The following is an 18,282-nucleotide window of genomic DNA, read 5'->3' on the forward strand; positions in this document are numbered from 1 at the left end:
GGGAATTAGAAAAGGTTTCTAAGGCAGGAGATTTATTTTTGTTATCCTGGCAACATAGTACTACCTAAGAATAGTTATTTTATTTTATTTTGTTAATTCTCACCCCAGGATGTTTTTCAATTGATTTTTAAAAAGAGTGGAAGGGAGGCAGGAGTTGGGGAGAGGCGAGGGAGAGAAGCATCGTTGTGAGAGAGACACATCAATTGGTTGTCTCTCACATGACCTCAACCAGGGCCAGGTACATGCCCTTGACTATGAATCCAACGCAAGACCTTTTGATCCTTGGGCTAGTACTCTAACTGCTGAGCCAAACCAGCCTGGCAAAGCTAGTTCTTAATGACTTTGACAATTTACACATTTTAGTGAGATCACAGTGGATGGCTGACAGCTTCAGAGGGTTTCTTCTCATCTCCACCTTTTTCTAACTTCCAGCAGTTTGAGACTCTCATGATGGCTTTAATGTCAGTTACATTCAACTTTACAAGTATTTTGTTGATTGATTTTTGTTGCTACTCTCAGATTAGGGTTTATATTATCTGGTGCATCCTAGCATCTATATATCTCTCCCCATTCAGAACAACTAGTAAACGTGTTTTGCTTACATTGAAAAATTTCCCAAGTTAACATTCTTCTGTCTTTATTATGACTAACAGAAAACAGAAAGAGCATAGATTTTAGGCCTGGCTGGTTTGGCTCAGTGATTAGAGTGTTGGCCTGTGGACCAATGGGCTGCGGGTTCGCGTTGCAGTTTGTCCCCAGCCCTGGTCAGGGTAATGCAGGAGGCAGTCGGTCGATGTGTCCCTATCACATGATGTCTCTCTCTTTCTCCCTCCCACTCTATCTGAAGGTAAATAGAAAAAAAATAGCCTTGGGTGAGGATTTAAAAAAAAGAAACAACTTTAGAGTCAGACTTTGGGTTACATAGCAGTTTTGTTTCTGTTATTAAGGTGTAAACTGCTTGTTACACAAAAGTGAGAAAAAATAAGTAAATTAGTAAAATAAAATCTTGCATTTATTTAAGAATTTTTACTTTGATATTTTTCTAACTTAAGAACCTTGATTATTCATGCCTTTTGTTTTTAGTTGCCTGTGCCCCTGGAGTCTGTGAAAGAGATGTTTAATTCAGTCATGCAGCAGCTCGATGACTATAGTGAAGGAGGTCCTCTTTATAAGAATGGTTCTCTGCGTAATGCAGATTCAGAAATGAAATATTCCACACCATCTCCCACCAAGTACTCTCTGTCACCAAGTAAGAGTTACAAGGTAAGTAGGAAAGAAGTGAATCATTTCATTGTGGAATATGTTTCTGTTTTAAGTGTTTTAAATACTGTTGTTTTGTTATATTTTTAGTATTCTCCCAAAGCGCCACCTCAGTGGGCAGAAGATCAAAACTCTTTACTGAAAATGATCTGCCAACAAGTAGAGGCCATTAAGGTAAATCAGTTAATTTCTCTGTCCTGTGCCTTCCTTATTTCAAGATTTCTTCCTTGACTGCTCCCTCACTTCTTTCTACAGCTGTTCAAAATGTTCCTTTGCTGTGCTACTGTAGAATTTGCATAAAGATTTTTATATCAGTTTTGTTTAATTGTAGCCTATTAGAGATTACACACGTCTTGACTTGCCGTACAGGCCCAGGCACCACCAGTGTGTGCTGTGGAAGGGCAGCAGGGCACTCGTTGATGTGCCTGAAAAACCGTTCTGGTACTGACTCTTTCTCTCATTAGCCCTGGGGCCAGGCATTTTCTTACCACTTCCTCTGGCTTCTCATCTATAAAGTGAGAATTGTTGAAACCAGTTCTCATCACATTTTCTAGTTGTTTAAGTTATTAAAATTATGACTATAGCATTAACTGCGTATTGAGAACTATGGTTCACATCCCGTAGTGACCAGTAGGCTTTTTGTTGTTGATGCCACCAGTTTCTCATTTATGGATATACAGCATCTGGACTAGACACAGTCGATGGGTGGGTGTTGGAAAATTTAGCCCGGAAATTTGAGAGATTTTTGACCCCAGTAGTTACGACTTTTGGGAAATTTGTATTTGCAAATACAAGAAGAAGGCAGCACACATCCTGACTGTAAGTCATGCATAGCTAGCCGGGCACCCGGGCCACACAGAAGTCTTGATGCTTTTTCAAAAGTGACCCGTTGTCCGATAACATGATAGTTTTTATTTTCTGGAAAACAAAGTATTTTTTTGATAAATGCCTGTTGTGTAAGGGATATTTTATAGGATCTAGGGGTGTGGGGGGCTGTTGTCATTTTTTATTTTTATTTTTTGTTACTCTTCAACTGAGGGCATTTTTTCCATTGACGTTTAGAGGGAGTGGAAGGGAGGGAGAAAAGGGGAGGGGCTAGAGAGACAGAGAGGGAGAAACATTCATGCGAGAGAGACAGATTGATTGCCTCCTCATGCCCCAACCAGGGCAGGGTACTGAATCTGCCTTGACTGGGAATCAAACCCGAGACCCTTTGGTCCACAGGCCAACCCTCTTAACCACTGAGCCATACTGACCAGGGCAGGGTGTTGTCATTTAGTTGTTTATAATAAAATGACATCTGATAGCCACATAGATACCATTAGAAAGCCATGTGTTTGCCTTTTTGTCTAGGCAGCAATGTTTTTATTTTAAGATCTGTTTTCAGTTCTAGCTTTGCTATTTCCTGCATCTTTTTAAAGATGTAAGTTACTAATATTACCTTTGTAACGATTAAAAATCTTAGGTAAAGTGCTCGGAATATATTATTATATATATAATACAGGGTGGGGCAAAAGTAGATTTACAGTTGTAAGTATACAAATTATATTCCATACAAACAACTGTAAACCTACTTTTGTCCTGTCTTGTATATTCTGAGCAGATACTAACTTTTTCCTTTTCTTTTTTTTTTTTTTATCCTCACCCGAGGACATTTTTCCATTTTTTGTTCAGGTAGAGTGGGAGGGAGAGAGAGGAACAGAGAGAGAGAGAGAGAAACATCGATGTGAAAGGAACACATCGAGTGGCTGCCACCCACACAACCGACCAGGGCCGGGACAAACTGCAACCGAGGTACGCGACCTTAGTGGGAACCGAACCCGGGTCTCTCAGGACCGCAGGCCGACGCTCTAACCGCTGAGCCAAACCGGCCAGGGCTAACTTTTTCCTTTTCTAGTGGAGCATTTAAGCATCATCTTAAAGGATAAGTAGTGTTTTGTCACATCAGATGTGGATAAGTGGAAAGCTTGTATTGGGAGGTAATTTGGAATGTCGAGTAGTACAGACGGATTTAGGAGTGAAGCAGTGTGTAAAGGAGACATGCTGGAGGATGTTTGGGATAATACTGCTGAGGACCATGCGTGTCAGAGAAAGAAATGTAGCTGCTTGTCTTGGCTAGAGCTGAACGTTAGAAAGATGAATTTAGACAAGTGTAGATGAGGCCACTTAGAAGCCACTTAGGAGGTTGCTTAGTTGTTTAGGTTAGAGCTAACTTTAATCTAGAGTGAACGAATTAGGTAATGATACTAAGGAATGAAAGAATGGGAGCAAATGAGTTGTTAACAAATTAAGGATCATGTTTTTTGTTGTTGTTGTTGTTAATCCTCATCTGAGGATATTTTTTCATTGATTTTTAGGGAGGGAGAGAGAGAGAAACATTGATGTAAGAGACACATTGATTGATTGCCTCCTGCACAACCCCAACCGGGGCCAGGTATCAAACCTGCAACCCAGGTATGTGCCCTTGACCGGAAATCAAACCCGAGGCCCTTAGGTCCGCAGGCCGAACCGCTGAGCCAGACCAACCAGGGCAAGGATTGTGTTCTTAAATCAGCATCTGGTAATCAGATCTTATTGGAATGTAGAGTCTCTTAAAGGGCATCAAGTATTTATTTATTTATTTTTTAAAAAGGGCATCAAGTATTTAAATTTAAAGTATTTGTTTGCTCTATTGCTGTTTCTGACATTATATAATTGCTAACTTTTTTTCTTCTTCCAACAGAAAGAAATGCAAGAATTGAAACTAAATAGCAGTAACTCAGGGTCCCCTCATCGCTGGCCTACAGAATGTTATGGACCAGATTCAGTGCCTGATGGATATCAGGGATCACAGACTTTTCATGGGGTTCCACTAACAGGTGGGTTGGCAACTGGGTATGTTAGTAAATCACTGTACTTTTCCTGAAACTCCTCTAAATAGATTAGTTGTGAAATTGTATATACGTTCGTTTTTATATATGTCTATGTCTGCTTATATGTTACTTAAGCTGTATTTGGTATTCCTGAGATGTTTTATAACGTCAGGCAGAAACAAAACAAGCTTTATCTGATACCGTGTATATAAAGGTTTAAAGAATAACCCTTTAATGCACATGCCAGAGGAGCTGAGACTGAGGTGGAACTATTCCTTATACTTGAAAAAATGTTAACTGATAACATTACATATTAAGTGATGCCTAATTAAAAACTTAAACTTCTTAGTAATTATTTTGATGATCTACTCAGAGGTATGACATTCATAGGAAATCATGTTTGATTTAAAATAAATGGTCATACATAAAAGGAAGGAGTTTGAAATTGGACCATAATCGATTTTGAAGTTGTGTTGTATCACTTACCAACCTCTGAGCCAGTTTGTCTATTTGAAACATGGAGATGATACTTGACTCACATGATAATTGTGAGTGTTTGTGTAAGTATGGATATGTATTAGGTGTTTACTAACAGTATACAGTAAACACTTAATGAACAAAAGAGTATTAATAGTGCCTCCTATGGGTTGTCTGTGCAAAAGTGCTAATCCCAGTAACCCAGAGTGGTAGGTACTATGACTAATCCTAATTTTATAGATGATCCATTATTGTACAAGTTAATTATTGATAGAGCTGGGGTTCAAACTTCAGTAGTCTAACTTTAAAGCTGTTTGCCGGTATGATACATTGCACTCAGGCACCCAGAAATGATAACAAAAATAGATTTCTTTTACATAGGACAGATTCCTGAAATGGCAGTAGTGTATATTTTTTTCTAGTTGGTTTTAACCCAGGAAAGATTTTGAATGCTTTGATTTAGTTTAGATAAGTACAGTTATGTGATAGTCCTTGGGAGCCATACTTAAGGCTGCCCCACTATCTTCTTGTGACAGTGTCTAGCCTTTTGAGTGCTGTGTGGAATTATTTGGCACCTTTTGGATCACAATTTCCATTTCTTCTGTGTTCAGGCATAAAAAGTTGTTAAATGTAATATTTAGATCGTCTCATTTTATTCTTGCAATTACCCTATGAAATGTGTAGAAGCAGCACATTCTCATTTTCCAATTGAGAAAATAGGAGACACCAAATGGCTAATTGACAAGGTCACAAAGCAGCTTTGTGGCCTGAAAGGAGAGCTCAAATTTCCTGATCCCCATTCCTTGTTCACAGATTTGTTTTTCTTAATGAAAGTAAAAATATACCGAGATGGTTCTTGCCTTATGAACATAAAGATGATTTAGCCCTGGCCGGTTTGGCTCAGCAATTAGAGCGTTGGCCCGCAGACCAGAGAGTCTTGGGTTCGGTTTTGCTAAAGGCACGTACCTTGGTTGCAGTTTGTCCTCGGCCTGGTTGGGGTCATGTGGGTGGCAACCACTCAATGTGTCTCTTTCACATCGATGTTTCTCTCTCTCTTCCTCCCTTTCTCCCTCCTGCTCTATCTGAAGGTAAATGCAAAAAAAAAAAAAGTCCTCTAGTGAGGATAAAAAAAATAAAACGAATAAATAAAAATAAGATGATTTAAGAAGTGATTAATAAACTTATAGGTAGTTTTAAGAAGTACTGAAAAGTGTAAAGAAAACTAAAAGCTAACAGTACCACAAAGAGTTCTAGTAACATTTTGGAGCATTTCCTTCTGATTTTTTTCTCTTTGTATACGTAAAGAATTTTGAATGAGATTTTTACCATGTTGTTGTGTTGTGTGTAGATGAGTAAGTGTTTTTTTAAACATTACTTTTAAGTTCTGAGAATTTTGTGATTAAATATTTTTTGAAAATACTATTAATAAATATACGCATTCTATCATGTGGAAGTACTGCAAATTTTATTCCCTTATTTCTGTTATTAACAGTTTTTGCTATTATTAGTAATGCTATGGACACATTCCCAGAATTTTAGGGCATTTTATTTATTTATTTTATTTTTTTATCTTCACCCGAGGACATTTTTCCGTTTTTTTGTTCAGATAGGGTGGAAGGGAAAGAGAGGAAGACAGGGAGAAACATTGATGTGAAAGGGACACATCTAGTGGTTGCCACCCCCACAACCCCAACCAGGCCAAGGACAAACTGCAACCGAGGTACGTGCCCTTAGCGGGAACCAAACCCGGGTCTCTCAGGACCGCAGGCCAACACTCTAACTGCTGAGCCAAACCGACCAGGGCTGTAGGGCATTTTAAAAACTCTTTTGTGTTGGGAAATTGGTTTACAGAAAAGCTATGCCAGTTTATCTTTTTTTCATCAATATCTAATAGTGCCTGTCTTTGTATTCTTGCCTAGTGTGTTAACAATTATCAGTTTATAAAAACCTTTGCCAGTTTTAAAGAACAAAAATACTATCACCAGGCGTATTCAACACTTAATCATCTTTTACATTTCCTGAGTTACCTATTTCATTTGGTGCTTTTTCTAATAAGTTTATAAGAATTCTTTAATAGTTCATTTTCTCTCCACTGTTTAACAGTAGTCACTGATAAAGTCACTAGTTAAATTTCAGACTGGATGATTCTTGACTCAGATCCATCAGCTTCTTCTATACCTGTTTCTCCCCAGAATATTCCAAAATAATCATGTTTGCCAGGCAGTTTCATTCGTTTTCCAAAGTCAGACTTGGGTTTCTTTGACAATTTTTTTTAGACTGGCTAACTTTTTTTACGTCATTTTCAGTGCTTTTAAAAATCAATTCATTAGCATCCCTTGGGTCACAATTTGTATTTCTTCTTTTGTGAGACAGCCTAAATAGTCTTTAAGTTGTGTTGTTTTCTGGTAAAACTTTTTTGTAATCAACTTGACTGTCTTCTAGGTGTTGATTTCCTGATGAAACTCACATAAAACAGATCAGATGGAGGAAATAGTTTGCACATTAGAATGAGTGTCAGTCATGATGTGTCCTCCTCTCCTTCCCCAAAAGGAACAATTTTTGTTTTGTTTTGTTACTCTTCACTCGAGGATATCTTTCCATTGATTTTTAGATAAAATGGAAGGTAGGGAGAGGGAGAAAAACATTGATGTGAGAGAGACACATTGATTGGTTGCCTCTCACATGACCCCAACCAGGGCCAGGAGTTGAACCTGCAACCCAGGTACATGCCTTGACCGGGAATCGAACCTGCGACCCTTTGGTCTGAGGGCCACCACTAACCAGTGAGCCAAACTGGCCAAGGCAAGGAACACATTTTGTGTTATTTGTGAGATCTTTTTTCATGGATTTGTCAGGTGATTTTTGACTTGAACATTCTAAGTTTGAGTTTATAAAATGCAATCTTATTTTGTGCAGATTTTCAAGCCTCACTTCAAAAACATGGTTCTGAGGCCATCAGATGCATTTTGGTTCCTTAAACCCTTCCCATGACTAGTGTGCGTTCAGTACTTCTGATGCTGGAGCATGGCTGTGCGCTCACATCCTGTCACTCTTCTCAGAGAGTGGACCAGCCAGCTCCTGCCTGCATTTTCAGTTGTTGAGAGATGCTTATTCTTGTTGATTGCTGTGGTGCTTCTATTCCTCTTGTGTCATATTTAGCAGTTTTTCCTAGTTTGTCATTTGATTCTCTTCTTCATGGTGTATTTTGATATAGAAATTTAAAAGTTTATGTAGTTGTAAATCTTTCTTTGATTTCTATTGCTTTTGTATTTATAGTTCTTGCCTAGATAGTCTTAACTGTAGTACAGATCTTTTTTAACAATGTTTTCTTTGCTTTTTTTTTTCCTCTTTTAGTTGCAACTACTGGTCCGACAGTATGTTATAGTCAGTCACCAGCATATAATTCCCAGTGTCTTCTCAGACCAGCAACTAATGTTACTCCCACGAAGGTAACAAAGGAATAATTTATACATTTATAAATATTGTTTAGGCTTTCTTCAAAGAAATTCAAGAAGTAGTTCAGCATTTTATAACTTCTATGTCCCACAAGATACAGATATTTTAAATTTTTCTCCAGATACAGAGGTTATGCTTCTAAGCCATCTTATTTTTATGTTCAGTGTGAGCATTTAGAATATTTTAAAATGGGGTGGTAATGGGTCCCTTATCATTCTGTTTTGGCAGAAATAAGACTAGAATGTCCTTGTTGAACCACCATGTTCAGGCCTAAAGAGGCAAAGACCCAATATTACAACAGTATCTGAATGTGAAGCTTAAAGACAGAGGGTTTGAGTGCATGCAGGTCCTGGCTTTTTTGATCATTGTGACCTTGGGCAGGTGTCTTAATCTTTCTATACATTAGTTGCCTCATAGATGAAATGAGGATAATAATGTCTTAATTCATAGGGTTTTTGAGGATATTAAAATCAGATAATATATGTAAAGTACTTAGACATTGCTAAGTTGGCACATTAGTAAAGGCTCAATAAATGTTATCATCATCATCGTTATTTTCTTTTAAATATATTTTTCTGTTGATTTGAGAGAGAGAGCGGAAGGGAGGGGGGAGAGAGAGAAACACTGATGAGAGAGAACCATCTATCGGCTGCCTCCCACACGCCCCCTACTGGGGATCGAGCCCACAACCTGGGCTTGTGCCCTGACTGGGAATCAAACCAGTGATCTTTTGGTGAATGGGTCGATGCTCAACCAACTGAGCAACACTGGCCAAGGCCATCATCATCATTGTTACATCATTTGACACATTGTTTAGAAATGAAGAAAATATTTGTCCTATGCATTTATTGTAGGAGACTTTAAATTTTAAAATGCTGTCATGAGTTAAGGCAATTTTTATTATATGCCAAGAAGGAATATAATTGTAAGTATCTTTGTAGTAATGATGTCTTCCCTTAATGATGTACTACATTAAGTAATGATATCTTTACCTTATAATACTTATGTTTATAGTTTGTGACCATTGGTTTGTATCTAGTTACCTGTAGTTTTATAGACAACGTACAAAAGTTTTAACTTCTTCTTTCTTTCAGGGCCCAGTCTATGGCATAAATAGGCTTCCACCTCAACAGCATATGTATGGCTATCCGCAACAGATGCACACACCACCTGTGCAAAGCACATCTGCCTGTATGTTCTCTCAAGAGATGTATGGTCCTCCGTTGCGTTTTGAGTCTCCTGCCACAGGAATTTTGTCACCTAGGGGTGATGATTACTTTACTTATAATATTCAACAGACAAGCACAAACCCACCTTTGCCAGAACCAGGTTATTTCACAAAACCTCCAGTTGCAGCTCATGCTTCAAGATCTGCAGAATCTAAGGTTATAGAATTTGGTAAAACTACTTTTGCTCAGCCAGTGCCAGGTGAAGGAATAAGGCCATCGTTGACAGCACCTGCACACACAACACAGACAACTCCTTTTAAATTTAACTCAAACTTCAAGTCAAATGATGGTGATTTCACGTTTTCCTCGCCACAGGTTGTGACACAGTCCCCTTCTATGGCTTACAATAACAGCGAAAGCCTTTTAGGTCTTTTGACTTCAGAAAAACCTTTGCAAGGTGATGGTTATAGTGGAGCAAAAGCCATTGGACCCCGAAATACATTTAATTTTGGAAACAAAAATGTGCCTGGGATTTCATTTACTGAAAACGTGGGCCCAAGTCAGAAGAATTCTGGTTTTCGTCGAAGTGATGATCTGTTTACCTTCCATGGTCCAGGGAAGTCACTATTTGGAATACCTGCTCCAGAGCTGGCCAATAAGAATCATGAAGCAGATGGAGGGAGTGCGCATGGTGATGACGATGATGATGGCCCTCACTTCGAGCCTGTGGTTCCTCTTCCTGATAAGATTGAAGTAAAAACGGGTGAGGAAGATGAAGAGGAATTCTTTTGTAATCGTGCAAAATTGTTCCGTTTTGATGCAGAATCCAAGGAATGGAAGGAACGTGGAATTGGCAATGTAAAAATACTAAGACATAAAACATCTGGTAAAATTCGCCTTTTAATGAGACGAGAGCAAGTATTGAAAATCTGTGCAAATCATTACATCAGTCCAGATATGAAACTGACACCAAACGCTGGATCAGACAGATCTTTTGTATGGCATGCTCTTGATTATGCAGATGAGTTGCCTAAGCCAGAACAACTTGCTATTAGATTCAAAACTCCTGAGGAAGCAGCACTTTTTAAGTGCAAGTTTGAAGAGGCCCAGAACATTTTAAAAGCCCCAGGAGCAAAGGTAGCCACAGGCACAAATAAGGCTATGAGAATCGTAAAAGAACCTACAAGTCATGATAATAAAGATATTTGTAAATATGATGCCAGAAACATGAATTTTGAATTTCAGGCAGCAAAGAAAGAAGGATCTTGGTGGCACTGCAACAGCTGTTCATTAAAGAATGCTTCAAGTGCTAAGAAATGTGTTTCGTGCCAGAATCTAAACCCAAGCAACAAAGAATTCCTTGGCCCACCGTTCGTTGAAACTGTTTCCTCTCTTAAAACTAGCACAGAAAATACTCCAGATAGGTTTGCGTTGATCATGCCAAAGGAAGTAGGTCACTGGGATTGTAATATTTGCTTAGTGAGAAACGAACCTACTTCATCTAAATGCATTGCATGCCAGAATACAAAGTCTGCTAGCAAAAGTGGATCTTTATTTGTCCGGCAACCTTCCTTTAAATTTGGCCAGGGAGATCTTCCTAAGTCTGTTAGTGTCAGAAGATCTGTTTTTTCTGTAAAGGAAGGACAGTGGGATTGCAGTGTATGCTTGGTACAAAATGAAGCAAACGCTACAAAATGTGTTGCTTGTGAGAATCCGAGAAAACAAAACTTGCCCACTTCTGTTTCAGCCCCTGCTGCTGCTTATAAGTTTGGTGCTTCAGAGATAAGTAAAACTCCAAAGAGTGGAGTTGACAACATGTTTGCTAAAAAGGATGGACAGTGGGATTGTAGTGTATGCTTAGTACGAAATGAAGCAAATGCTACAAAATGTGCTGCTTGTCAGAATCCTGGTGTACCGAGTCTGTCTGCTGCTGTTACAGCACCTGCCTCTTTTAAGTTTAGTACATCAGAGACAGGCAAAGCCACAAAGAATGGATTTGAAGGAATGTTCACCAAGAAGGAAGGACAGTGGGATTGTAGTGTTTGCTGTGTGCGAAATGAAGCAAACACTACCCAATGTGTTGCTTGCCAGAATCCAAGTACACAAAGTCAGCCTACTCCTGCTATACCCACACCTACCTCTTCAGAGACAGACAAGGCCACAAAGAGTGGATTTGAAGGAATGTTCACCAAGAAGGAAGGACAGTGGGATTGTAGTGTTTGCTGTGTGCGAAATGAAGCAAATACTACCAAATGTATTGCTTGTCAGAATCCAAGTACACAAAGTCAGCCTACTCCTGCTATACCCACACCTGCCTCTTCAGAGACAGACAAGGCCACAAAGAGTGGATTTGAAGAACTGTTTGCTAAGAAGGAAGGACAGTGGGATTGTAGTGTTTGCTGTGTGCGAAATGAAGCAAATACTACCAAATGTGTTGCTTGTCAGAATCCCAGTACACAAGATCAGCCTACTCCTGCTATTCCCACACCTGCCTCTTCAGAGACAGACAAGGCCACAAACAGTGGATTTAAAGGAATGTTCACCAAGAAGGAAGGACAGTGGGATTGTAGTGTTTGCTGTGTGCGAAATGAGCGTTCTTCCTTAAAATGTGTGGCTTGTTCTGCCTCCATGCCAGCTCATAAACCTGTTGTGGAAGCTCCTTCAGCTTTCACATTGGGCCCAAAAACTAAGTTAAATGACTCTTCTGGAAGTCAGGTGGGAACAGGATTTAAAAGTAATTTTTCAGAAAAATCTTTTAAATTTGGCATCACAGAACAAGGATTTAAATTTGGGCATGTGGATCAAGAAAATACACCTTCATTTCCATTTCAGAGTTCTTCTAATACAGACTCTAAGTCAACAGTAGAAGGGTTTAATTTTTCTATTCCTGTGCTTGCTGATGGATTTAAGTTTGGTGTTCAGGAACTGGGAAATCAAGAGAAGAAGAGTGAAAAGCCCCTTGAAAATGACAGTGGTTTTCAAGCTCAGGGTGTTAGCAGCAGTCAGAAGAATGGGAGTGGTGTGATTTTTGGTCAGACTGGAAGCACTTTTACCTTTGCTGATCTTGCAAAGTCAACTTCTGGAGAAGGATTTCAGTTTGGCAAAAAAGACCCTAATTTCAAGGGATTTTCAGGTGCTGGAGAAAAATTATTCTCATTGCAAACTGGTAAAATGGCTGATAAAGCTGACACTTCTGCTGACCTTGAGAAAGATGATGATGCCTATAAGACTGAGGACAGTGATGACATCCATTTTGAACCGGTAGTTCAAATGCCTGAAAAAGTAGAACTTGTAACAGGAGAAGAAGATGAAAAAGTTCTTTATTCACAGCGGGTAAAATTATTTAGATTTGATGCTGAGATAAGTCAGTGGAAAGAAAGGGGTTTGGGGAACTTAAAAATTCTCAAAAATGAAGTCAATGGCAAACTTAGAATGCTAATGCGAAGAGAGCAAGTACTAAAAGTGTGTGCTAATCATTGGATAACTACTACAATGAACCTGAAGCCTTTGTCTGGATCAGATAGAGCATGGATGTGGTTAGCTAGTGATTTTTCTGATGGTGACGCCAAACTAGAGCAGCTGGCAGCAAAGTTTAAAACACCAGAGCTTGCTGAAGAATTCAAGCAGAAATTTGAGGAATGCCAGCGACTTCTATTAGATATACCGCTTCAAACCCCCCATAAACTGGTGGATACTGGCAGAGCTGCCAAATTAATACAAAGAGCTGAAGAAATGAAGAGTGGACTAAAAGATTTCAAAACAGTTTTGACAAATGATCAAACAAAAGTCACTGAGGAAGAAAGTAAGAATTCAGATGCAGGTGCTGCCCTTGTTTCAGACGTAACCAGCAAGCCGAATCCTGAAAACACTGGGCCCACGTTAGAGTGGAGTAACTATGATTTAAGGGAAGATGCTTTGGATGACAGTGTGAGTAGTAGCTCAGTACATGCTTCTCCACTGGCAAGTAGCCCTGTGAGGAAAAATCTCTTCCGCTTTGGGGAGTCAACAACAGGATTTAACTTCAGTTTTAAGTCTGCTTTGAGTCCATCTAAGTCTCCTGCCAAGTTAAATCAGAGTGGGACCACAGCTGGCAATGATGAAGAATCTGATGTTACTCAAGATGAAGAGAGAGATGGACAGTACTTTGAACCTGTTGTCCCTTTGCCTGATCTAGTTGAAGTGTCCAGTGGTGAGGAAGATGAACAAGTTGTTTTTAGTCACAGAGCAAAACTCTATAGGTATGACAAAGATGTTGGTCAGTGGAAAGAAAGAGGCATTGGTGATATAAAGATTTTACAGAATTATGATACTAAGCAAGTTCGCATAGTGATGAGAAGGGACCAGGTATTAAAACTTTGTGCCAACCACAGAATCACTCCAGACATGACTCTGCAAAACATGAAAGGGACAGAAAGAGTGTGGGTGTGGACTGCATGTGATTTTGCAGATGGAGAAAGAAAAGTAGAACATTTAGCTGTTCGTTTTAAACTACAGGATGTTGCAGACTCATTTAAGAAAATATTTGATGAAGCAAAAATAGCCCAAGAAAAAGATTCTTTGATAACACCTCATGTTTCTCTTTCGACCACGCCCAAAGAGTCACCATGTGGTAGAGTCGCTGTCGCTGTATTGGAGGAAACCACAAAAGAGAGGACAGATCTGCTGCAGGGTGACGATGCAGCAGATGTAACCTCAGAAGCTGGAGACATGTCTGGTGCCTCTGAAACAGCAACTAAAGCAGTGGTTTCTCCCCCAAAATTCGTATTTGGGTCAGAGTCTGTGAAAAGCATTTTTGGTAGTGAAAAATCAAAACCATTTACATTTGGCAACAGTTCAGCTACTGGGTCTTTGTTTGGATTCAGTTTTAATGCACCTTTAAAAAATAACAGTGAAGCTAGTTCAGTAGTTAAGAGTGGATCTGAAAGACAAATGGAACCTAATAATCTCGAAGAGTCAAAGAACTCTGATATTAAACAGTCTTCAGATGGCAAAGTCAAAAATCTCTTTGCTGCTTTTCCGAAGGAAGAGTTCTCAACTAATTACACATTTAAGACACCAGAAAAGGGTAAGCATTTACTTTTAATAGATTAAGCAAATTTTTATTTTATATTTTTCTTTGTAATGTTTATCTTGATGCACTCTTTGTAAGATACTAATATTTTACCAAAAGTTGAGTCATGAACACAGTGTTTTGTGAACAGCCAAAAGACATTTGTGCAGAATATTTTTCTCCTGATCTTATTTTACCTGTGAGTGATCAAACAGTAACAGAGTATCTGTTCAAGTTATTTAGGAGGTTTTAATAACTAGAAGATACTCATATCATGCTTAGGGCAGAGCCCACAAACCCATTGCAGCACTGAAGATTAGTCACTTGTACTTGAATTATGAACATTAACTTGAGACTTTTTTTTAAAGTATTCTTTAATTTATCATTGCTATTTTATTGTCACTCAAAAATAAAAAACAACAACACAATATTGAGATGTTCACATTTTAGTCTTGCCACTATTTATTAAATGAACAAAGAATGAACTTGTAAATAAGTATGTAAAGTGGCCAAATTGGTATAAATTGAGGGACTCTGGCTTTTTATATTTTAACATTATATTCCTTTGATTCTCAAAATGTTCAAAAATTAAATACTCTTTATTTTCTAGGATTTAATTTTAGTCATTTTAAAACTAATCCAATGGCTTTTTGGACCAGCACCCCATCCTCACAGCCTGAGAACAAAGGTATAGAGAGCATTCTCAGTGTGAGGTGACGTCAGTTTTTAGCAGCTGGTAGTCTTTAGCAGAGTAACTGGCTGTACGGAATTAAGTACTTAACACTACAGTGTGCATGTTAGAGAATGCCAGTTTAAAAGCAAGTAACTTTTGACTGGTGGTGTAATACCATTTGTTGCTGTTTTTTTAAATGTACTTGGATGTCATTTTTCTCACTATTGCATAACATTATTTTGCTGTAGTTCAGTGTGGTCTTTACCTTTCACTGCTTTATACTTCATTACTCAGTTATTTTCTACTCTGCATAATAAAGACCTGTATTTTATCTAACCTTTATCTTTTTAAAAAAAATGTTTTCATTGATTTTTTTTTTTAAGAGAGAGGAAGGAAGGGAGAGAGATAGAAACACTGATGTGAGAGAGAAACATCGATTGGCTGCCTCCTACAGGCTCCCTACTGGGGATCAAGCCCACAAGCTGAGCATATGCCCTGACCAGGAATTGAACCAGGACCTCTCAGTCCAAGGGACGATGCTTAATCCACTAAGCCACATAGACCGGGCTCTCTAACCTTTATCTTTAGTCACTAATGTCGGCCTGTGTCCTAACATGTGATGGCAACAGTATGTATACAGCATAAAATGGGGTGTCCCTTTAGGGCTATTCTTTTGGACATGTTTGAGAAATGATTGTATTTGAAAGCATACCCCATTTTTAACATCCACCATTATATTTCTGGTATGTTATATATGCAGTACAGATCTTTCGTAAAATAGAGTGGAATCTCTTAAAGACCTTCAAGGGCACAATTAGAGAGATGAAACCTCACTATTAGTGTCTAACAGTGTATCTTGAGCAACCCAACTGTGTTATAGATTGCCAGACTAGTACATTGATAAAATGAAAATCCTTGATTTCTAGGGCCTTCAGTTTTAAAGTATACCCATTTTACTACTAACTAAAGCAACTCTTAAGCTTTATTTTAAATGATGTCGTCTTTGAGAAACTATGTGAAAAGTGTGGGCTCTTTTCTGCAAAGGATATATACTTACCACCGACTCTGTGGGCCCTAGGTTAAGAATCCCTGGCCTAAGAGCAATTTTACCGGTATACTTCTCTATGACAAACAACACTATTTTGTTTCAAATGTATGTCAGAGTCCCAAAAGATCTTAGAGACAAAGACTCCAGACATGCGGAAATGATGCCCAGCAGGCTATTCAATATGTTGAAGTTTTTACCAGCTCACAACAGATCTGGAACAAGAATCTGTCTTAACGATAATTTGTACTGTCCCTGGCTAGGAATTGAAACTAAGTTTTTGTAATGAAGGAGACTGAAAGGCAAGTTGAATGTTGCAAAAGGGCTCTAGTTCTTCAGGTCAGTGCCATCCCATAAAAATAAATATGACCTGTATGTGAAATTTAAAACTTTCTAATAGCCATATTAAAAAATAAGCAACAGGTGAAAAAAGAGAAAAGATGAAATTAATTTTAATAATAAAATTCAGCCCTGGCCGGTTTGGCTTAGCGGTTAGAGCGTCAGCCTGCAGTCCAGAGAGACCTGGGTTCCTGCTAAGGGCACATACCTCGGTTGCAGTTTGTCCCCAGCCCAGGTTGGGTTGTGTGGGAGGCAGCCACTTTCATGTGTGTCCCTTTCATGTCGATGTTTCTCTCTCTCTTCCTCTCTCTCCCTCCCATTCTATGTGAACAAAAAATGGAAAAATGTCCTTGGGTGAGGATAAAAAATAAAATAAAATAATAAAAAATAAATGTCAGTTTAACCCATTATATCCAAAGTATCATTTAAAATTCTAATGAGTGTAAAATTAAATACTTTATATCTTTTTGGTACCAAGTCTTCAAAATCCAGTGTGTGTTTTTATACTTGCAACACATCTCAGTTTGGACTGGCCACATTTTAAGTGCTTAATAGCCACATTGACTAGGCTACCATATTGGACAATGCTTCAGTTCCTTTACCTAGAAATTATTTTTTATAGACCAGAACAGCTTGTATGAAGAATTCCTTTTCTCTACTTTTTTTGTCCCTCCTCCCCGTTTTTTTGTTGTTGTCCTTATTGGTTTCTCAGCTATAGAAATTGTCTTAAATTTTTATTGTATTACTGATTTGTAGGACAATATTTTTATTAAATTTTATGTTACCGTGCTTGGAAACATTTGATACTGGATGTAACTCTAATCGCCTGCTGTCCTTGGCAATTGTTCACTTTCTTTGTGGGAACTAATCAAAGTAGGGTTTGCACTAGTTTTATATTTACACTACTTTTTCTTATGATTGCTTTAATTTTTTGTTATTGAAAATGCATGCATATTTTGCCGAACTGTTGTCTAGTATGTCAAATATGGTTATGCCAGCACTTTTTAAATACCTTTTAAAATTATAGACATTAATAGTAATTGTTTTTAATGATCAGCAAGTAAAAGCAGGATTTTGTTTAAATCCTCGCCTGAGGATATGTTTTTATTGATTTTTAGAGAGAGAGAGGATGGGAGAGAGAGAGAGAGAAACATTGATTGGTTGCCTCCTGTACATATTCTGACCGGGGATCGAACCTGCGACCTTTGGGTGCATAGGATGCTCCAAGTATTTGAACCACACCGACCAGGGCAATTTATAGATTGTGTGTTCACAGGTGGTTTCTGATAGAACATGACATTCAATATCTGTAATGTCTACTACTAATTCTAATTCAGTATTATTATAGAGTTCTTTCCATATCGAAGTATATATGTTTTTATTAGTATGTTCTTTTCACCTACAGGTAAGTTTTATGGTTTTTACTTTAAGTTAGAATATTGATGTTAATACTTACTTAATATCTTGTCTGTCAATTTTTTTGACTTGTGTTACAGAAAAAGAGAAGGTAACACCTGAAGACCCCCCCTCAGATGATGATGTTCTCATTGTGTATGAGCTCACCCCAACTCCTGAGCACAAAGCTCTTGCAAGCAAACTCCAACTTCCTCCGACTTTTTTCTGCTACAAGAATAGACCAGATTATGTTAGCGAAGAAGAGGAGGATGGTAAATCTTTTGTTATTTTACAAGCATTGTTTTTATGCTAATCTTAGTAATTGAGAGGTGTGGTTAAATTCTATTAAGCCTGTTTTTTTATCCTAAATATATGTGTAAATAGTCAGTGGATGTAATGATTGAAAGGACGGCATTCATTTATTAAGCAAGCAGTTTTTGGATGCCTACCATGATCAGGGTAGGCATTTTGAGGCATTAGAAAGCAATCATAATTTTCTTGCAGTCCTAGAGGGATTGGAGAGTGATGAGGCAGATGGGTTCGATTATGGAAAACTTGGTGTTCCC

At 38.4% G+C, this 18,282-nt stretch overlaps 1 protein-coding gene across 10 annotated transcripts in view; it reads left to right on the forward strand.

Moving 5' to 3' along the window:
• RANBP2 (RAN binding protein 2) overlaps positions 1-18,282 on the forward strand; it is a 74,122-nt gene that overhangs the window by 39,819 nt on the left and 16,021 nt on the right. For 9 of the 10 annotated variants that reach the window (XM_036257156.1, XM_036257152.1, XM_036257158.1 and 6 more), the window contains 6 exons: positions 1,084-1,263; positions 1,351-1,434; positions 3,983-4,118; positions 7,944-8,038; positions 9,140-14,279; positions 17,818-17,988. In XM_036257156.1, the coding sequence (XP_036113049.1) occupies positions 1,084-1,263; positions 1,351-1,434; positions 3,983-4,118; positions 7,944-8,038; positions 9,140-14,279; positions 17,818-17,988 (5,806 nt within the window). Of the gene's footprint in view, positions 1-1,083; positions 1,264-1,350; positions 1,435-3,982; positions 4,119-7,943; positions 8,039-9,139; positions 14,280-17,817; positions 17,989-18,282 lie in introns of those variants that run through there. The other variant, XM_036257161.1, reaches the window with a different exon arrangement.

The sequence above is a fragment of the Molossus molossus genome, unplaced genomic scaffold, assembly GCF_014108415.1.
Source record: "Molossus molossus isolate mMolMol1 unplaced genomic scaffold, mMolMol1.p scaffold_m16_p_12, whole genome shotgun sequence".
Taxonomy (NCBI): domain Eukaryota; kingdom Metazoa; phylum Chordata; class Mammalia; order Chiroptera; family Molossidae; genus Molossus; species Molossus molossus.